This window comes from Triticum urartu, chromosome 7 (genome assembly GCF_003073215.2).
Source record: "Triticum urartu cultivar G1812 chromosome 7, Tu2.1, whole genome shotgun sequence".
NCBI lineage: Eukaryota > Viridiplantae > Streptophyta > Magnoliopsida > Poales > Poaceae > Triticum > Triticum urartu.
Window position 1 is genome coordinate 452,659,910 of NC_053028.1, and position 23,105 is coordinate 452,683,014.

The 23,105-nt window shown below is 42.3% G+C and overlaps 1 protein-coding gene across 1 annotated transcript; it reads right to left on the reverse strand.

Annotated features, from left to right (window-relative positions):
* Nucleotides 1-19,192: 19,192 nt before the first annotated feature.
* LOC125523092 (NAC domain-containing protein 35-like) lies at nucleotides 19,193-22,343 on the reverse strand. Its single transcript, XM_048688140.1, has 3 exons — nucleotides 21,868-22,343; nucleotides 21,385-21,656; nucleotides 19,193-20,046 (listed from the first exon to the last, which is right to left on the reverse strand). The coding sequence occupies exons 1-3, from the start codon at nucleotides 22,127-22,129 to the stop codon at nucleotides 19,414-19,416; spliced, it is 1,167 nt and encodes a 388-aa protein (XP_048544097.1). The 5' UTR covers nucleotides 22,130-22,343; the 3' UTR covers nucleotides 19,193-19,413.
* Nucleotides 22,344-23,105: the final 762 nt, after the last annotated feature.

Genomic DNA, 23,105 nt, shown 5'->3' on the forward strand with positions numbered 1-23,105 from the left:
TGACAAACACGTATCATCACGGAAGTGTATTTTTTTGTAGTGTGAGCTCGAGCTCAGAATATGACTTTCGGGGGGGGGGGGGGGGGGGGGGGGGGCGAATCCTACTTGGACTAGGAGTCTAAGTAGGACTCCCCCCTTGGCGCGCCCCTCCTAGACCGCCGGCCTCCTCCTCCCCCCTTTATATATGGGGGCGGGGGCACCCCAAAGGACACCAAGATTTCTATCTCTGTGCGGTGCCCCCCGCCCCCAGTTTACTCCTCCGGCCATAGCGTCGTAGTGCTTAGGCGAAGCCTTTCGCGAATCACATCACCATCACCGTCACCACACCGTCATGCTGTCGGAACTCTCCCTCGACCCTCTACTGGATCAAGAGCTCGAGGGACGTCATCGAGCTGAACGTGTGCTGAACATGGTGGTGCCGTACGTTCGGTACTTGGATCGGTTGGATCGTGAATACGTTCGACTACATCAACCGCGTTAATCTAACACTCCCGCTTTCGGTCTACGAGAGTACGTGGACACACTCTCCCCATCTCGTTGCTATCCATATCCTAGATAGATCTTGCGTGATCGTAGGAATTTTTTTGAAATTGCTTGCTACGTTCCCCAACAGAGGATTCCGTTGACGGTGACATAAACCAGCGGCGGAGGGTCACTGGCGACGACGGCGACAATCTGGAGGCCAAGGGGGCGGGAGTGCTAGGGCGCGAGCTCATGCGGTTTGAAGTAATTTTCAACCATATGGGTATGCGAAGTATATATACCCAGGCGCTGTCGGTGGCGCTGAGTGGAACGTCTCGGTGGCACCGAGATGCAAAACTGCTAGCAGTTGCTACAACTCGGTGTGACTGAATCGTTCTAATCGGTGGCACCAAGATGAAAACCTAGATAAACTTACTAATCTCGGTGAGACCAAATTGGATGAGTCGGTCTGACCAAAAATCATTATGAGGTTTTGGAAGTTAAGCCCTTGACAGATCGGTGGTTCCGAGTGCTCCTCACCCGGAGGGTCCGAAAGTGACTTGTTCAAACTTTGTGATGTAGCATGAATAGAGTTTGAGACAAGAAAAAGCATAGATAGCTAGTGGAAGTACTTAGGCATTGTTGTCCATCCATTTGGTATAAGAAAATACCAAACAATCAAAACAACAAATGGATGGCCTCGAATGAAGAAAAATATGTAACCAACATGCTCACACAAGAAGATTTCAAATAAAACATGTGGCAAAGCATGCACATACACTCTAGCATCTATCAAGCAATTAGCGATGACTAGGTCATCTATATATGAGTATATTGACTGAGGAGTCGAATGAGAACATTTGATCGTAGGTCATACTCATTGTTTAAGCACAAGTGGGGTTACCACTTTTACATAAAGCGTTGTTGTGTTCACATCATTTGAGTTGCTTTTGCTCAATTTTTTAGAGCAAAGCTCCCCTAGGTGTGACATCCCCCCTTAGAGGGATGAACTAACCTCGGATTTTGTCGATGATGACTTCATGTAGATGTTGAAGATGTGGATGCTCAATGTTGATGTAGATCATTTGGAGCAATCCATTGAAGTGTTGCACTTTCAATACCTACACGGGTTAGTCCCACAAGGAACATACGAGAATATCCATAGACATCGAGTGAAATGCACATATGATGATGTCCATGAAATCATTATGTTACCTTGTCCATTGTCTTACCAACAAGAGGGTTTGCGTGACTCCATGAACTAGTGCAAGATATGAAAGTTGATTGCACTTGTCCTCGCCAAAATGAATATGAGTGAAGTATGTTGGCGGAGTCACCCTCAAGAACTCTCTAGTTCTTCCTCTTTGGGATCCACATCAATTTGATGGGAATCCTTGGAGTTGTAGTCATACTTGATGAAGTAGAACTTGATGTAGTCTTGGGAACCCACTTGACCATGGCCTTAGGAGCTTCTTCAAATGAGTCAATCTCTTCTTGAAGCTTGTCCTTGCCCTTTAGCTTGTGGTCTTGTGGTGGAAGATCATCTTGAGCTTGTGTTCCCTTGAAAGAAGTGGGGTCATACTTCTCTTGTTGAGGAAAAAACTTCATCTTGGGATATTGATCTTCTTCCCACTCAACTCCACTGGCATTGAGCTTTCGTTCAAAACCAACACCTTGATTCTTCTGGTGCCTTCCTTGCTTGCGTATAATTTCCTCAAAGTGCTTACTTCTGGCAAGGCTCTTGTAAACACCTTTCTCTATAATTCCCTTCAATAAGCTATTTTCTTGCTCAGGTGTAACTTGGCTAAGAGAGTCATTAGTGGAATCAAGAGAAGTACTAGAAGCAACAATATTGGATTTAACATGATTATTGTTATTACTAGAGGAAGAATCATTCTTGTTCTTATTGCTACATTTTACTTGTGGCATATAAGTAGACAAGAGGAGACGTTTGGAAAGATAAGAAGAACTCTTGTTTCGAAGATCATCATTGATAGATTTTAGGAACTCAATCTCTTGCTCTAAATTTAGCTTCTCGGAGCGTAGCTTCTCATGAGTCCTTTTGAGCTCTTTGTGATCCTCTAGAGTTGTTTCATGAGCTAACTTAAGAGTGTTTAGTTCTTTAGTTAGACGCTCGATCTCCTTCTTATCATTGTCATTCGTTTCATCTTGATTATCATGAGTAGTAGCAATTTCATCATAGTTTTCATCCCTAGAGTGGTCAACAAGTAAATCATCATCACCTAGCAAATCATCTTCATCAGTATTGAAATCAACATACTCGGGGTGTGATACCTTAGGGCCTTTAGCCATGAAGCATCTTCCAATTCCTTCATATGGCGAGTCAAATATGTCGTAGGAGTTGGATGACACAAGTGCAAGTCTGGCAACACCTTCATCTTGAGTATATTCGGAGTCGAAGTGATAGCTTCTCTCGGAGTAGTTGTCGGAGTCGGAACCGGATACCCATTCACCAACGTGAGCTTAATGTCTTCGTCTTGTGTAGCTCTTTGATGACTTGTCCTTCCTTTCCGAATCCTTGCTTCTACAAGAGGGTCTTCGTTCATAATGACATCTCTACTCCTTGTCTCTCTTGGTGGTGATTCATCTCTTTTACTTCTCCTCTTAGGTGAATCTTATCTTTTCTTGTAGGGAGCCGTACACTCATTGGAGTTGTGTCTGGGTCTTTCGCAATTGTAGCAATTACGATCAAGACTAGAAGATCTGTTGTCATTGTAGGATCTTGACTTGGAACTTCTCTCTTTTCTTCTACTCTTGTAGAACTTGTTGAAGTTCTTCACCATTAAGCTTAATTCTTCATTGAAGGCTTGTTTCTCACTTGATGTTGTAGGAGCATCACTTGAAGCTTTGTAGGCACCACTATACTTGTTGTGGAGCTCTTTCTTATCCTTGAGAGACATCTCATGAGCAACAATTTTACTAATGACTTCCGTGGGCTTGAGATCTTTATAATTGGGCACCATATGGATCAAGGTGCACACGGTATCATATTTCTCATCCAAGGCTCTTAGGATCTTCTTGATGATGAATTTGTCAGTCATCTCTTTGCTTCCTAAGCCGGCAATCTCATTTGTGATGAGAGCAAGCCTAGAGTACATCTCAGCAACTCCTTCACCATCCTTCATCTTGAACTTGTCAAGTTGACTTTGAAGCACATTCAATTTGGATTCCTTGACGAACTCGGTACCTTCGTGCATATCAACCAAAATATCTCAATTTTCCTTTGCATTCTCAAGGCGGCTGATTTTGTTGAATTCTTCGGGACACAATCCGTTGAAGAGAATATCGCAAGCTTGAGCATTGTATTGCAACATCTTCATTTCTTCCGGTGTCTCTTCATGATCCAGTTCTTTTACATCCTCGAAGAAATCACCTTGCAAGCCAATACACACAACAACCCAAACGGCGGAGTTCTGACCAAGAATATGCATTTTCGTCTTATGCTTCCAACTAGCAAAATTAGTACCATCAAAGTAAGGACCTCTACGGTGGTAATTTCCCTCGCTAGACGCCATACTCTCCTAGGTTATGAAACCAAGGCTATGATCACCAAAGCTATGGAGATCAAGACGAATGGAGACCAAAGCTCTGATACCACTTATAGGATCGAAAGTAGGTCTAGAGGGGGGTGATTAGACTACTTGACCAAATAAAAATCTTACATTTCCCTAATTTTAGTTGTGGGAAGATTTTAGCAATTACCACAAGTCAAGCAATCAACCTACACATGCAATTCTAAGAGTGTAGCAGCGAAAAGTAAAACATTGCATATGAAGGTAAAGGGAAGGATTTGGAGAGTGCAAACGCAATGATGAAACAGAGTTTTTTGGCGTGGTTCCGATAGGTGGTGCTATCATACATCGTTTGATGGAGACTTCAACCCATCAAGGGTAACCGTTGCGCGAGTCCACGGAGGGCTCCACCCACGAAGGTCGACGAATAAGCAACCTTGTCTATCCCACCATGGCCATCGCCCACGAAGGACTTGCCTCACTCGGGTAGATCTTCACGAAATAGACGATCTCCTTGCCCTTACAAACTTCTTGGTTCAACTCCACAATTTTGATCGAGGCTCCCAAGCGACACCTAACCAATCTAGGAGACACCACCCTCCAAAAGGTAATAGATGTTGTGTTGATGATGAACTCCTTGCTCTTGTGCTTCAAATGATAGTCTCCCCCAACACTCGACTCTCTCACATAGATTTGGATATAGTGGAAAGATGATTTGAGTGGAAAGCAACTTGGGGAAGGCTAGAAATTAAGATTCTTGTGGTTGGACTGGAATTTCTTGATCTCAACACATGAGTAGGTGGTTCTCTCTCAGAAAATGTAGGATGGAAGTGTAGGCACGTTCTGGTGGCTCTCACTCATGTGGAGAAGGGGTGGAGGGGTATATATAGCCTCCACACGAAATCCAACCGTTACACACATTTGACCCAACTTGGTCAGACCGAATAAAAGAACTCGGTGAGACCGATTTAGTTCAAAATGTGAACATTAAGAATCTCGGTGGGACCAACTGGAAAAACTCGGTGGGACCGATGTGCTAGGGCTAGGGAAAAACCTCATCTTGGTGAAGCCTATTGCTTGAACTCGGTGAGACCGATTTCAGCAAAGAGCAAACAGAGAGTTGGTTAAGCAAACTTGGTGGGACCGATTGCACATTTCGGTGAGACCGAAATATTTAACAGGCCAGAGAGTTTGCAAGGCCATCTCCGTGAGACCGAGATCCATATTGGTGTGACCGAGGTGTTATGGTTTCTGGCGGTGGCTAGGTCAAGTGAACTCGATGGCGCCGTATAGATCATTTCGGTGGGGCCGAGTTTGACTTTGAGTTTTCAACAGATTTGGAAATGAGAAAGTGGTTGAGGGTCTTGGAGCAATATCACTAACACTTTGAGCAAGTAGACCATTAAGCAACATCTCATCCCCTTTTAATAGTATTGGCTTTCCTATGGACTCAATGTCATCTTGGATCACTAAAATAGAAATGAAGAGTCTTGAGTTTTTGCCAATATGTGCCCTCAGCATTTTGAGGGGTCCACATCTCTAGTCTGTGCCATGCCATTCATTGAACTTTCTGAAATATTAAACTTGAATGGATATTAGTTCAATGAGCTATATGTTGTTATGAATTACCAAAACCACCAGGGGATTAGTTGCACTTTCAGCTGCCGGCTGGCTGACCAGCAGGCAGCCGGAGGACGATGACGTCCCAGTGGAGGACGCTACCGACGACGAATCGGCGCCACCCTCCTCCTCTACGCCACCATCCTCCTCCTCCCCGCCACCCCTCACCGGTGCATTGCACCATGACCATCGGCGAGGCACGTGCCCATTACATGGACATGGTGCGGGAGGAGCAGTCCCGAGAGGCAGGTCAATGCCACCTACAAAAACCACCTCCTCCAGGAGCATCTGCAGGCGGAGGAGCAGCTCGCCGTCGGCTGAGCGGTCGCGCATGACACAGACATGGAGGAGCAGGAGACGTTACTCGAGTCCTACCACTCCGTCTACAAGATCCGCCTCGCCCGCTGGCAGTACCGACAGCGGGTAGCGGAGGCGGCGGCCGCCGGCAAGGAGCGTGACGGTGAGGCGGGCGAAGCGGTGTTTGGAGAGGCCGGCGAGGAGGAGGAGGACATCAACGAGTCGAGAGGCGGAGGTTACAGAGGCAGAACTGGAGATGGTGAAGCTTAAGTTCTCAGGGCTCATGGCTGGACACGAGGAACGGACGCCCACGACCATTTAGACCAAGTCGGATGAGCTCTACTTAGTTGATGTAAATGTAATGAAATCCGTCATGTTTAAATGAAATTTGTCATGTTTACATGAAATCCGGCCGTGTTTATATGAAATCCGGCCGTGTTTATATGAAATCCGGCCGTGTTTGATCAAATTTCGTCCGGTTAGTTTGAGTTGTTGTCAAAATATATGCGGCTAGCGTTGGATGTCGTCCTTCCGCACCTGTGTCCGTGGACTCCCCCCCCCCCCTTCTGTCTACGAACAAATATGGGAGAAAATTTGCGGGTTGGGTGGTGCCCTTAGATGGTTAGAAGACTGATCCTATCTCTAGCCCACTAGAGATTGAACCTTATGTTCTCATGGGGGGTTATTCTTCAATGAGAGGCCGCATTTTCATAGATAGCGAGGAGTATGTGATGACTTTGCTAATTTTAAGATCCACCAATTCACTGTTTTGAAGATGCTCAAAGCATGGTTAATAGTATAGCCAATAACTGGCTATATATAGTTGACACGTCACCTATAGCCAACATGTATACTAACTTGTTACTAAGAAATACTACTTTATTAATATATGGGCCACCTTATACTCTTATAATGTTTATTAGAGCCCAGGCTGCAGCTGGCTATTGACCTACAACCCGTTTCTTTTCTCTTTTTCCATTCTCTCCAATCCAATTCAACAAAAGTATAATACTCACTCTGGTCCAAACTAACTGTCAATGATTTAGTATAAAGTCACCTTATTATACATTCTCTCGTAAGAAAATACTTTATGAATTTGTGTGTGTGCGTTTATATTGGTGAGTGTATGTGAGCGCATAAGTTTGTCATTTGTTTCTAAAAAACTCAATAATTAATGGTATTGGTGGTTGTCTGTCAAGAGTTTGCCTCGTTCTTTTGTTTTTAGAATTTTTCTCTTTCTTGTTTTTGTTGTTTCCTTTTGCTTCTTGGTCAATATTTCTATTATTTTCCATATTTCTATTTAAAAAACATGTCTAAAAATATTAGGTAGTTAAATAAATTATTAATGTATTTTACACAAAGTGTTTGATGTAGTTTAAGAAAATGTTTCTGCCATTTTTAAAAAGTGTTATTTTTTAAAGTGATCACGCAATAAATAATATGTAGTTGAAAATTTTAAACATACTTAAAAAAGATTTCTGCCATTTTTAAAAAGTGTTATTTTTTAAAGTGATCATGCAATAAATAATATGTAGCTGAAAATTTTAAACATACTTAAAAATGATTTCTGCCATTTTAAACTCTTCACTCAGTTTAAATATATGTTCATGTAACTTTTAAAATTGTTCATGTATTTCAGGATATATTCTTGTGATTTAAAAAATAATCATATTGTAGAAAAGGGGTCATATGTTTTTAAATCTGCATGTATTATATAAAACAATATTCATCATTTATTGAAAAATGTTAGATCACATATTTTAAGGCTTTCTTTGAAAAAATATTTTTAAATGAAAAAAAGAAATGAAAATAAAAACATGAAGAAAAGGAAAATTGATAAAACTGAAAAGAAAACTAAAAGTCAATAAAAATCTAAAAAAATAAAACCTGGTAGATTTCTAAAAAGGAAAATAAGTATGAAAACAAATGGAACCAAAAACCCGATAGAAAGAACGTTTCAATTTTCTTGTTGATAATGGGTGGGCCTTGAGTGCAACCATTCGTTGCGATGATTATTTGATATAATGAGCGTCAAATAGGGAATTGTGGGTCAACTGCTTGATGAAGGCCGAATAGCATAGATTAGGTCATTCGATCTGGCGAGGACAAAACGGGCAGTGACAATGGTAAATCCTATGGGACACTCTTTGCGTAAAACTGTTTGACTTTGGTACCAGTCTTGAGAACCTTCTAGAATGTTTTTGTTTTAATTTCTAATTTCTGTTATTTTACTTACTTTTTTTATTTTTTATTCATCTTTAATTATTTTTTAAATTTGCAAAATTCAAAAAAGGCAGTGTTTTTTAGAATGGTGAAAATTTTAAAATATGTTTTTTTTCAAAAAACTTTCAATTTTGGAAAACTATTTGGGTTTTCAAGAGCTTTATCAAATTTATAAAAATGTTTAGGTTTCAAAAAAGTTTAAAATTTGAAAAATTTCTGAGTTTGCAAAAAGAGTTCAAACTTGAAAAAATGTTTAATTTTTTAAAATATGTTCACAAATTTGAAAACATGTTAGCGTTCTTAGAAAATCTTCACACATTTGAAAAAAGTTTTTTTTATTTTGAAGGCATTCAAATTTTGAAAACAACTCATATTTTCAAAAAGTATTAACAAATTTTAAAAATTATTCATGTTTTTAAAAATATGTTCAATATTTGAAAATAAAATCATGCAGTAAGGAATTTGGGAATTTTTTTAAAAACGTTCGTGGTTGCAAAAAAAGTGGTTATCTGAAATAGTATTCATGTTTAAAAAAATCCTTTTGAAATTTGAAAACATGTACGTATTTTCAAAAAATATTCACTTCTTTAAAGATATTTCACTAGAGTAACCTGGTTTACTGCAGTGCTTCGGTTCGCTACAACATGTTGTTTTAGCAAAATCAGCTAGGATTTATTCAATATTGGCAATAATATGTATTACATTTGTATCATGGGATCACTTAACCAAATATATCTACCTAGAAGGGGCAGACACCAAGGCTAGCCAACTTTTGTGCTTCAAAATAAGAAGCTCGGCGTTCATGTAGCGGAAATGAAATAAATCTTTTCTCCATCCGTTTGATTTCTTTGATGATAGCACCATAAGAACTTCCCGCACCATCATGAGTGTGTTGCTACATCGCCTGGTTCGCTACAATGGTTGCTTCATGTTCTCTACGGAGAACGTGTGTCTCGCTTCTGGCTCGTGCAATGGGCCGCCCACCAGGATGCCTAGAGCAATCCTCTTATTTGCCACAAAGAGCGTCAAATATGAGGGCGCCCCTATACCTCGCTTCACTCGAGTCAGATTGATCTCTCGCTGAAGCGACCTCACGAATGGGCAAACCAAAAAGGAAAAGAAAAAGAACTACCAGGATTCGAAACTTTGTCACTTCGCTGGGAGAACCTGATACTAGCCATCAGGCCATGCACTTGGGACATACCCCATACACAAACCGAGGGAACATCAACTAACTCTCAATCAGAGTAAAAATATTTTTATAAAATGTTAACTAAGCACTTGAAAAAAAATGATGAATGCATACAGAAAAATTCTTTGTCATCTATACATAAAATTTATACAGTAAAATACAAATGTGTATAAAAAAAGTTGACCATGCATTTAAAAAATGTTCAATGAGTATTTGAAAATGTTGAATAAGTATTAAAAATGTCAAACAAGAATTTGAAAATTGTTGAATAAGTATTAAAATGCTAAACAAGTATTTGAAAAAGGTGAACGAGTATATGAAAAATGTTAAACAAGTATTTGAAAATGTTGAATAAGTATTAAAATTATTGAACAAGTATTTGAAAAATGTTGATTAAGTATTTAAAAATGTTGAACAAGTATTTGAAATTTTTTGAACAAGTATTTGAAAAATGTTGAATAAACGTTTGGACAATGATGAACACGTATACAAAAAATGTTGATCACTTATTAAAAAATGTTTTTGACATATAAAAAATAGAATGAAAAAAAATAAAAAGTAAAAAACTGAAAAAGGAACAAGTTAAAACCCAAAAAATGAAAAGAATAAAAACCAAAGAAACAAATGTAGAAATAATTAAAAGAAAACAAAACAAAAACCGGAGAAGGAAAAATAAAAAACAAAACAAAACAAAAAATGCATTGAAACCCGAAAACCCAAATAAAAAAATGGAGAAAACGAATTATAATGACAAAAAATAAAACCGGCAAAAAATAAGAAAATCAAACAAAGAGCCAACGAAACGGAAAAGAAAAAACGGAGAAATAAAGAAAAAACTCCGGTGTTGTACCTGAAGTAGTGGGCGCCTTGTATGTGAATTCAGAAGTGTCGCAGTGGGTAGCGGCTACACGCTCGATCCAAACGACCACGGTTCTAATCCCCTTGCACCACCATTTTCTTTCGATTTTTTCTGTTTCATTGTGCGCTAGTGGGCCAGCCGATTGGTTGAAACCCTTCTGCGAGAGGAACCTTCGGTCTTGTTGAATGCAAGATATAGCGCTCACGCAAATATGAGGTCCCGTGATGTGTATCGCCTATAGCGATCCTTGACAATTACACATTGCCATCCCGTTCACTGGGCTGAGCCCAGTGCATAATAAGGAGCGCCCGCTCACATCGTTCACGAACGGGTTTGCTTTCCTTCTCGAAAAACCAAACTAAAATGTAAGGGTTCACCACGTCCCTAGCATTCACGTTTGCTTAACTTTTAGTTTTCCTTGTTTCCAAATTTGAAAAAAAATCACAATTGTGGGGGGGGGGGGGGGGGGGATCTGCACTAACAAACTTTTTTTAAAACAAGGATCACGGATTGAAAAAAAATCCTGAATTTGATTGTGAATAAGAATATGAGAAATAAAAAATATTTCTAATCATGAATTAAAAGATGTTCACATATTTGAAGAGTATTCGTGAGTTCAAACAATGTTAAGGAGTCAAAAAATTGAGAACTAGAAAATACTTCTAATCATGAATTTAAAACATGTTCTCAGGTTTGAAAAATATTCGTGAACTAAGAAATGAATTATTTGCTAAATTAATTATGTTTTCAAAAAAAAATCACGAGTTCATAAGATGTTTGTAGATTTTTTTAAGAATTAAGAAATGTTCTTGAATCTTTTCCCTTTCGAAATTTGGAAAAGTTTTCATGAATTTTAAAATATATTTGAGACTTTGAAAAAATGTTTGCGAGTTTGGAAATATACTTTTCATGATTTGAAATTTTTAATAAAAAAATGCTGAAGCATCAAAACATTCGTGTGAATTTTAAAATTGCTCATGAATTTGGACTTTGGTCATGAATCTAAAAAATTGTGTCTAAATTATCAAAAGTTTTAAAAAATGCTCTCAAACTGGAAAAATGTTTATTAATATGAAAAATATGTTTATTAATATGAACAAATGATCTTGACTTATGGAAAATAATAAAAGAAGAAAAATAAAATAGAAAAATAGTAAAACAAGAATAAAAACAAAACGAAAAGCTGAAAAATAAGAGAAAAAACAAAGAACAATAGAAAACTGATGATAAAAACCATAAGGAATGTTTCTGAATCCAGGTAGAATCTTCCTCAACCATTCTGCGCCAATCGTAGTGAACTCTTTAGGGTCTAAATTGGCAAGCCCACCTTCGTTTGCAAGTGAGCGACATTTATTTTTTGAGGGGACAAGTGAGTGACATTGGAATTTCTTTTTTCCACGAAGTGCTAAAATGTCTGAATACCATGAAAGTTTGCACGCTCCTCAGATTTTTTTTGAATTTTATTGCTATTTAGTTTGATTTTACTGTTCAAGAGTATAGGCTCAGATACAGATTTCCGGTGTATTCTCTCCGGTCCTTTTTAGTCTGCATATAAGTTTTGTCCAAAATCAAAGTATCTCTACTTTGACCAAACTTATAGAAAGAAATATCTACATCCACAATGCCAAATCACTATTATTAGATTCATTATGAAATATAGTTTCATAGTATATATATTTTTTAAATTGTAGATGTTAATATTTTTTAATATAAATTTAGTCAAACCTTGCAAAGTTTGACTTGGCAATATGCGAAGTAAAAAGGACCGGAGAGAGTAATAGCAAATAGCTCAAATTGCTCTATAAAAAAAAAAGAACAAATAGCCCAAGCACGCCAAATCCCATGGAACGGACCACTCAGATGCGTATAAAGGCTTGGCGGTTGAGGTGTTTTCCCAAGGGCCCAATCCCAATAACTCCCGTACTTACACCGCACCACCTTTTCTCAAAAAAAAGCACCACCGTTTTGCTAAAAAAAAATACACCGCACCACCGTTTTTTTTGCGGGTTACACCGCAACACCGTTGCCTAGAAAAAAAACCCTACACCACCACCATTGCATTTGTCTCAAAAAAAAACCCACTTTGAATCCATGATCGGTCTCTCATTCACATCCATGACGTTCACATGACTATTGTCGGTAATGGTGCCTCCCAAAAAAGACTGTTGTTGGTAATGATCGGTCTTTCAGTTTGATTTCTCATGAGAGCAGTTTTTTTCATGTAACTACAAATTATGGATGTCAATGACTATTTCTCGCCCTGATTTCCCTAAATCCAAGTGTTCATAGAGATGAATGTATGCGCGTGTATATGAACGCATGAACACACACAAAAAACTAAACAGCCGGCAAATAACAAAGTCATACTAGACCAAAGTTATGCCTTAACGAGAAAAAAAACTCCGAAGCAATCAAAACTACGGTCATCAAACTACAACAACAACCATATCTGCACCAACAATCTTTTGACACAACAAGGATAACAGTGTACTTCGAAATCAACGTCTTCAGAAAGGGAAGGACGCTCAAGCGCCACTATCATCGGATCCAATCGCCAAAGCCCAGATTCTAGGTTTTCACAATGAAGAAACAAGTGCGAGCATATTCGAGCAATGGATCCAACAAGGTCACGACGATTTTTTATCCATTGGTACGTAAAACCAACTTGGGTCAGATCCCGGATCTCGAGACTGGATACTCGAGAAGCACCACCAAATTAAAGGCAATCATGTGTTGTCTCCATAACCTTTCTATGATCCCAACAACTACATGTGTTGGGCTAGAAATCCCACCGCCGCAAGTGCACGAGCATACCCGCTGTCTCAAGCCACCGTCCATAGATTGCGTCGCACCATCGAAGGCAAACTGGCCGGAGTGAGAGCAAGAAAACCCCACAATGGAGCCTTCCGACTACATCACACAACCTTAGTAGTACAAGCCGTCAGTCGGTGTTATCATGGTCAGATCTGAAGAAAAAAAATCCTCCCAAATCAAACACCTGACCGACGTTTGCCAATTCGATCGGGTGCTACCACCAACGAGAAAGGAAGGGACTGACCCCAACCCTCACTAGCAGCCGCCACCAGGAGGGCCGCTTGCACTCCATCCAGGACAACCCCGACCAAGCGAGCTCTGGCGCCCGCGCCACAACGTAGCTGCGCGAGATCCCCGACCAGTACTGCAAGCAACAATGGCTGGTCCTCACCACTTCAGGAGGGGATGCTGAAGGACCAAAAGGGCAGTAGCCGTGACATACCTCGGTCGGGTGGGGAGATGGAGGGGTGTGCGACAACGACGAGGTGAAGAACCCCGCCACCACTTTCACCAGAATCGGCGCAGGTGAAGCAGGCTTCGCATGCAGCTCCTCTAGGTGCGGTGAGACAAGGGGGATAAAGATGGACGTGGCGGCGGCTTCGCTAGGGTTCCTGCCCGAGCCGCCTACAGGAGACGACGAGGGGGTCACAATCCCTTATCTGTAGGCTGCTTAAGGAGACCGAATGTAGATAAACTTTACAAGTATTATACGACAAGGTTTATGTTTGTTAGTGGATTTGTTATCTTTAGAACCAACAAATAATTGCCCCCCCCCCTTTAAATTTTGACCTTTTTTGGTCAAGGTTGACATGTGCCGCACCTAATCAAATTCATCAGTTTCACAAATTTTGTTTGAAAATTCGCGGAAGTTTTTCCCCTTTGGTACCCTCACTCAAAAAGTTTATCAAGTCATAAGCTAACAGAGATAAGTATGAAGCAAGACACTCAAACTATATATATGACTTACTGACCATTTCCTCTACTCCTCTTCTCTTCACTCCCCTTTCATTTGCTCGTGAACTCTCCACCGCTCTACTGCTTCACCTCCCCTATGGCTTTCTCTCACCAAAGGGGAGGGGAGGGGGTCTTCCCTTTCCCTTATAAATTCACCTAGTTCTAGTTCATTTGCATCCTTAATGATGTCTTTAGAGGTTTTCCCTTCTAATAAATTAACTTAATCGTAATCGCCTCCCCCCATGTTCTCTCTGATATATCTACATTTGGTGGCAGCACAGGACGACATTCACTATGCGATTCTATTTGAGTTGCAAGGGTTAAAACTCTTAATCTGACCTTCATTGGTTTAACCTGACAAATGGTGTCGTTTTCTCGAAATAGGTGTTTGCCCCGCTTTATAGATAAAGCAAAGTTCCATAGAACCAACATCCAGATAATCCATAAAGGGGACGGCTAGGGCAACAAGACACCAATGCCCAAAGATAAACACAAGGGAAAAGAAAAACAAGGCCACCTAGTGGCTGTCGACGAGCGAAGCTAAGATGACGAAAGCCGACGTGCCGAATCCACGAGCGCATCGAGCATGATGTCTGGACGATCGCGATTGTGTTGCCTAGTAAGCGGGTGCCATTGTTGCAGAACAGCAAGGAATTTGAACAAATAGTCAGACATCTGCCTCGGGAACACCCTCTCAATCACAATTTTATTTCTTGTCGTCCAAAGAGTCCATGACATGGCCGCAAAGATCAGCCAAAATATGTGGCGGTGTCGTCCTAGCATGGTAACCCTGGCCTGGAGGAAGTCCACGAGATCCAGGTCCTCCCAATCGGATCCTAGTGCCTCATGGACGAACTACCAAAGGACCTGAGCCGTTGTGCACAAGAATACGATATGGGCCACAGTCTCAGGGACCCTGCATAAAGGGGAGAGTCCATCACCCAGACCCTGTCGCTTGAGCACCTCGGTCCCCGAAGGGAGGCGATTTCTAAGAAGCTTCCAAACAAAGATCTTTATCTTTAGGGGCATGGGGGCCTACCACAAGTTGGCTAGCCAAGGGATAACGGGGAGGTAGCCTAGAGCCTTGTATGCGGATTTGACGGAAAACTCACCCGAAGGTGAGAGCCGCCATCGTACAGTGTCCGGATAATCTAGCAACACTAGTGGCAGAGCTGCGAACAGTCTAGTCCATTGGGCATGCTCTGCCTGCCCAAACATCCGGTGAAACCAGATATCCCACTATCCCGACCGTGTCACCGTGGAAACTAGGATAGACGAGTCTGTGCAGATAGAGAATAGGGTAGGGAATCCCATCCAAAGGGGCTCGGTACCCATCCATGGGTCTAACTAGAATTGGGTCCCGTCCCCATTACCTATAGTGAAGGAAATCCCAAGGCGGATATCCTCCTTGATCTTTTGGATGGATCGCCAAAACAGGGAACCTCCCGGTCGGGAGCACGCCAGGAGGGGTTTGCCCCTCAGATATTTTGCTTGAATCAGCCGTAGCCACAATCCTCCCTCGCCGCGCATGATCCGGCATACCCATCATAGCATAAGTGCAATGGTCATGTGATGAGAAGACATAATGCCCAGACCACCCTGTTCCTTGGGCCTGCAAATATCTTCCCATTTGACCATGTGACACTTCTGCCGACCGTCTGTTGCCTGCTAGAAGAACCTTGTGAGCTCCTTATCAAAGGAGCCATGAACCCCGCTGGTAGGATATACATCCCCATCAAGAACATAGGAAGACTCACAAGGTTAGCAGGAATAAGGATTGATTTACTCCCCTTGGACGTAAACCGTCTGCGCCAGGGCTCAGCCCGCGTCGCCACTTGTCCTACTAACGGATTGAAGTCACTCATTAGAATCTTCGAGTTGGCCATCGGCTTTCCCAAGTAAGTGATGGGGAATGCTTCCAGTCTGCAGTTTAAGTTGTCCGCAATCCGTTGCTGCTCGTCTGCCGGGAAGCCTATAATGACGACCTCGCTCTTATCAAAGTTGGTCTTAAGTCCCGACATAGCCTCAAAGCATAGGAGCAGGAACTTAAGATTTACTATGTCAAGGGCCGACCCTTCCACCATAATCATGGTGTCGTCCACATATTGGAGGTGGGTGACCCCCTGGTTCAGATGGCCAACAACCCCTGATATGTGGCCAGATGTCCTAGCTTTATTCAGGATGCCTGCCAAAGCGTCAACTGCGAGGTTGAAGAGGAGAGGAGAGATCGGGTCGCCTTGCTTCACTCTCGGAGAGGACGTGAAGAAAGGCCCCACCTCGCCGTTCATATTGATCGCAGTCCTACCAGATCGGACTAACTGCATGATCCATGAACACCATCTGTCATCAAAGCCCCGACGCTGAAGTACCAACCTCAAGAAGGACCAATCCAGACGATCATAGGCCTTTGGGAAGTCCAACTTGAGGAATACACCCTTATGATCACGCGCCCTGACCTCATGAACAATCTCATGAAGGGCCAGGATCCCATCATGGATCTGCCGCCCTTTCAGAAAAGCCGTCTGTAGGGAGTGATCCAAGCGCTCTGCTACAGGGGCTAGACGGGTCGTGCACACTTTTGAAAAGATGTGCTCAAGCACATTAGTCATCGTGATAGGTTGAAAGTGGCGGATATCTGTAGCCCCAACTATTTTGGGGATAAGGGTGATGACCCCATAGTTTATATGGGACATGTCAAAGGTTCCAATGTAGAACTCATGGAACATTGGCATGGTCACCTGTTTCAATACATTCCAGAACTTCTGGAAGAAGACCACCGGTCATGCGATGTTCCCTTGTTGAAGGCATCACATGGATTTTTTGAGACTTCTCTTTGGAGCAAAAAGCCATGGTGTGTCCTCATTAGTTGGGTCTAGCTAACGATGACGCCGCTCATGCATCGTTCTCTTCCTAGAGACGTTGTTCTTGGAACCCTAAGTTACCATCATTGAGGTTTGATCCCGACGTTTGCTGAAGTTGCTCCGCTGATCTTTTTGTCTTTCGTAATAATTTGGCTATGTGAAACCTTGTTGTGTTGAGTAGCTCTTGGTGTCTTGGTTGTATTAATATCTTCTTGATATTAATACATTTCCCTTTATCGTAGGAAATGTTCTATCAGGCTCTGGCCATGGCGGTTAGAACGAGATGGACACATGCCTTTTTGAGATCAGATCTATTGCTCTAGACCTTGCTATTACCAGCATTGCTCAGGATTGGAACTTATGAGCTCTTTGATCTTGGGCATCTTTGGGCCTGTTTCTTTGATCTGCTATGGAGTCATGGTGGGTGGGAGCTAAAAGAAGGTAGGCAACCTGGAGGCACGAGACCAGAGCACAAATCCATGGCGTTGCATGATTCATTCTATGATATTTACTTATCCAATTCCCTTATTTGGTAATAAAACCACATGTTTTCTAAGCTTTCCAAATTAGTCAGTAGTTCCATCTCTCAATTTCCATTGGTGTCTCTCATTTGATGTCAAATATCCAAAAAAATTAAGTTATAGAGCAAATTGATTTGGGGCATGCAAATAGTTTCACTTACTTCTCATTCTTTTGCCATGAGTACCCACTCCAACCTCCTTCCCTGAGGTCCCATGCCATGGTTCTTGCTGAATTTCGTGGTGGAGCGCTGAGTTTAATGACTTTTATCTTAATCCTTTTAGTAACCACTTACCATTCTAGGGGGTTGTTCTACCGCTCTTGTGCTTTATGTAGTTCGATGATAGTCTTGTTTGATGGTGCAAACACTACCCATAGTGACGCCGGCCTTTTGTTCCTCCGATCCCCACTCTAATCCCAGAGATTTGTTGGAGGCAGCTTATCCCGATGTTCATCCTCGAGCCCGGTGGTGGACGACAACTGTCTCTGGCTAGTGATGGTGAGTGTCTCCTAGATCAGCGATGGTCCATGCAAAGGGATACACCATCAAGCTAGTAGTGGTAACTTATTCAGGCATGCCGCGAAAACAAAATGTTTTCCTTGTACACTTGAGTGCTAGGAGCATGGATTTATATGCTATGTATTTTCTTACCTAATTCGCATGTACCTCACTTATATTTGGGGCCTTCGGGCCTCTAGTTAAGCTTATCTAAATAAGGTTTCTTTGTGCAAAAGAAAAACTACATATATCTATGACCCATCTACTATAATAAGTTTCTTTGAGCAAATGAGTAGCAATCATGGAGAATAACAAACAAATGCCCTAATTTTCTCTCATGTTTATCTTGATGTTTTCTTGGCAGTCATTTTGCCAATTTAACAAATACATTCCTCATGCCATTTTTCTCTTGGTCATCTTCTTTGACAACCCAGCGTGGTAACAATGGTTTAGCATCATTCGTTTGAAGGGGGATTGTCCCTTTGACACAATGCATTCAAAAATCATACGCTCCCACCTATTAGTATGGGAATCTCATGAAGCTCAGTGAAGCCTTCTTTGTCCAGCAAGTCTAGGTTTGGTCTTCTTCAATTTTTCAACGGAGGGTTGGAGGGACGTTGCGATGTGGGTGGAGCTAGAGACACTAACTTGCTTGGAACATTTTATCAGGAAACTAGTATATTTTTGTGTTTGTTTTCATTTTCTCAATCTATTTTACTATGTTTATACTCATTCCATAAAGTTAGTTCGTTGGTAAAAAATGATAAAGACACCGAGCGGATATTGCAGTTCCGGCAGCCGCAACCCATATTTATGGGATGGTCTCAATACAAGTCCAGATATATCGAGGTATAGAAAGACATGTTTGGATATTGATGGGAATAAATAGTACTCCTGTTTTCATCCTTATCCAGAACTAACTAAGTAGCAACCCATATCAAGCATACGATCATGTACACACTTTTCATGTAACTAAACTATACATACCGGCATATACAGGGAGTGTCAAATTCGGAGGACCAAGATTATGTTGAATTGAAGTCAACAATTTGAGTGATAGGTTCTTCATCAAATGGTAATAGAATAATTGCACGTGCTAGAAACTATGTTATAATTTAAGGTTTACAACTGCTCAACTCGCCAACTACACATTTTAAGGGATTAAAGTAGCACATATATTTATAATATAGCTACGAGCTTAAGATCGTGCAATTCGGTCAACCTAGAAAGAACTACACTTGCCTTAGAGATAGCAAATTGGACACTTTCATGGATGCATCCTGAAAAACTATGTACCCGTCTATCTGTGCATACTTAATTTAAATCATGATTATTACGAAGGGAAATGATTGGATCACATATCTATAATTTTGATTAAACTTTATTCGGAATTGAAATGCAGACAGTGTTACACCAATTAATTGCATGGGACTAGAACCGCCTTAATTTGTTACCTATTCCATTACATATATAGCCTTGTCCTAGCCCGGATAATTGTCTACGTATACATAAGTATACAAATAATGGGAGGCATATATATGATAAGTGCATTGATCCGATCCATTCATGCAACTAAGAAGTTACTTGAAGCTTGTGCAAACCTTTGGAGATTCCAGGAGAGGGTTCCAGTCCCAGATCTTCTCCAAGCTAGGGAAGTTAAGCAATGGGCCTTGCAGTGGCGCCGTGGGCTGGTTAGGGTTTGAAGCTTGGCTGTAGGACCCAATCGCCCGACTCAGCTCGTCGATCGGGATGGTCGCCATTGCCGAGGAATTGGTGTTGAGCAGCGTGGCGTGCGTGGAAGAATGCAGTTGCATTACTGCTGGGTTGTTGTGTCCTTTGAGGTGGTGGTGGTAGAGCGACGTGCCATCCTCCTCTGTCGAGGTCGTGGAGCTCAGCGAGGCTACAGAGGCCGCCGACCGGAACATCGCCGGCGGCGTCGCCCCTGCCGCCGACAGTGATGTCATGGCACTGGCTGCATTTGTTCCTTGGGTCGTGTGCGCGTTGTACGCCTTGAGAGCAGATGATGAGTGGTGACCGCCGCCCTCGACAAACACTGGCGGCTGCTGGCGGTGAGTTGCCACTGACGTCCGGTGCGCTGCTGTACTGTGCCTGGTTGCCGCCGCCCTGGAGCCAGACGACCTTGTTGTTGTGCCGGTGAGGTGGAAGTTGTCGTCAATCCCTGGGCGTTTATAGACCCGGCAGAGCGAAATTTCCTGATATATACATACATGCAAGAGGATGCATGAGTTCGAATATTTACTTTCTAAAAAGATAAAATGGGCAATAAAATAAGAGTACAAGTTAACCAAGATATAATCTTAATTAAGGCAACATATGCATTCTAGATGATTAAACCATTCAGTGTCACGTGAACTAAAAACAAACTTACTAACTTGCTATACACATTTTGTTTCACAAAACAAAACAAAAGTACTACACATAAGTTCCCAAATTATTAAGCAGCCATCAGAGGTCATATAAGTTTATAGTAGTACAGCAAAATGGCTTTGCATATCGACTGCGAAGAGTTGAAACTGAAGGAGGTGTGTTTTCCTGCTATATATTGATCAAAGGAAATGTGAAGGAGCTGTACGTACTTTTTTGGGTTGGTTACCACATATGCACATCTTAAAACGTTGGAACCTATATATGCCCTATTTTTTTTTGCCAACTATGGCTACTAAGAATTGGCAAGAGATTCCTTGAACCAACATTGACAAAATTCTGGCAAGAACGGTGAAAGGAATGTAAGTAGGGTGGGCAAAATCTCATTGCCAAAGTCACAGCCAACCAAATTTAAGCCAAAATATCATACTCATTCAAAAAATCTGTTGCACAAATTTGGGCACTAACTAACTTGTATATATACCGTAAAAATAATTCCGGGTCCAGTGACCGAAATCTCCTAAGTTTGTTGGGCGGGAATACAAGGAAAAGTTGTGGCTAAAAAGAAATTTTGCAAGCACCTAAAACCACAAAGAGCGATTTACACGCGTGCGTGCCTGTATAACTGTTTATAGGTAGAAGCCATGGAGAATTTGAGACCTTGGCTAAATTATTGCTCATGTAATCTTCACTACGTACGCACCTTCTACACCTTTATTTCACCGGACAATACGTGCTGGCCAATAATATTTGCAAACACATGCCGGCAAGTATTTGAAAGCAAGCGCTCTAGTCATGAATCATATCATATCTCAACTCCAACAGTGAACGGAATTATTTCGTGAGGGGACGCATCTTCAGCTGACGAGCTAACACGCACTTTATGCTTTTGCAACAAGATCTCGCGAAGCTTCCAAAAGTTGAGCGCAACCAAATTCATTCGGTTGCTCAGATTACCTATTATCAGCTCAAGGGAGCAACTAATTTTGTTCCGGTCAAGTTAATCAAAGCCAATTTAAGCGGAACAACGCAAAAAACTCAAACCAGATCTTGGCTTTTTGCAGTTAAAAATAGAACTAAAAGCTAAAGCTTTACATAATCAGCATAAGGATTTGCTAATGGATTACTAGTAGTACCTATACTCAAGAAAAAATTACTAGGGTTACCTTTTGGTACCGTTCGGTTTCACCGTGTGGCAGGCGGTACTCGTTCATGATCCAGCTGCTGCGGAGGCCCTTGGGTGCCTTGCCGACGTAGAAGACGAGCGTCTTCTTGAGGCCGATGGAGCGGTTTCCCTCCACGACTTTCACCATCCTGTCCGCCCCCGTGGCCTTCCAGTACCCCGACGGCGTCACCCTGTTCGGCCGGTCGCCGTTCCGGTACTTGCGGTCCCGAGGCACGTAGAAGAACCACTCCTTGTCCCCGATCGACGCCAGTGCTGCCATGATTTATGCCCGCAATACAATCGACCCGTGCACCCATGGAGATGGGGAGAGGCGGGAAAGGAAAAGGTGAGAATGAAGGTGGAGGTCACATGAAATCAACGAGACGAGTTAATTAAAGGGATCTCGAGTCACATGCATGAAATCATGTACGCGGTGGGAAGCTAGCCATGATTATAATTAGGTGGATTCGTCGTTGGGCAGTACCGGGGAGATCCCATGGGTCGTAGCGGTAGAGGTCGACGGAGGCGATGAGGTCGATGTTGAAGCGCTTGCCGTCCACCTTGCGACGGAGGTAGAACTCGATCAGCTCCTCCTCCGTCGGGTGGAAACGGAACCCGGGCATCACCGTCTCCACGTGCTCGCCGCCGTGCTGCAGCTGCCCGCCGTCCACCTCCCCGTCGTGCTGCTGGTGGTGGTGGTCTGGCACAGATCCCCCCATGGTGGTCGTCGGCCTTGATCGAGTCATCTCGCCTCCCTCCCTATCGAATACCCTGCCTCCGCCGGCGCCCTTTATAGCAGAAGCAAGCTAGGTAGAGGGAGAAGAGGAGGACTGGAGAAGCACTAGTCCTAGCTTGTACAAGGCGCTAGCTACACCACTAGCCCTAGCTACACATACACGGCGCCACACACAGTGACACAGCCAAACAGGACTGGACTGCACAGCGTTGTGGAGAATGAGACTCTGATTGGTGCAAGTGGTACTCATCTAGCTGGTGGTGGTCTTGGAGAGAGAGAGAGAGAGAGAGAGAGAGAGAGAGAGAGAGAGAGAGTAGTTGAATAAAACTTTTTTGCTTCCAAAAAAGTGTAGTTAAAACTTAGACAGCAGCAGGCTAGAAGAGGACCTGTTGATGTGTACTTGCCGAATTAATGGCTGTTACTTTTAGATAAGTTAGGGATTGGAGAGATAAGAGATACCGATCACCGCTTAATAGTTACTAATTCTTAGTACATGTATCTCTGTACGTCTTGCACTGCAAGCGCCCCAGGTAAAAAGGAGGCTACATTGTACGCACTAGCTCTGCTACAGTTGTCGTACTAGAAGTAACATTAGCTGAGGAGAGTTAGAACACTTGTAAGAAGGGAGGCGACGATGGAGGGGTTGAAGGGGACCTCGCCTCCATGGAAAGCGAGATTAGCGGTCGCACATAAATTGGAGCAGCGACGTGTACTTGTATACTAGCCCTAGCTTGGATCATCGGATATGGAGAGATAAAATCGTTATTTTTCACTGCGTGTATATAGTCAGCCAGCTAAGTCGATATACGTACGGGAATGCTAAAAGTCCGACGTTCGGTTTGTAACGGAATCCTATATGTATACCCACGTTCGTGGAGAGGGACGAAAAGTACGGTACATTTCCTCATGCGCCCTCTTAATGCAACAAAACAATCTTTCTCGCTCTCCTTTATATAGGAGTATAAAACAAATCACTATAACCATAC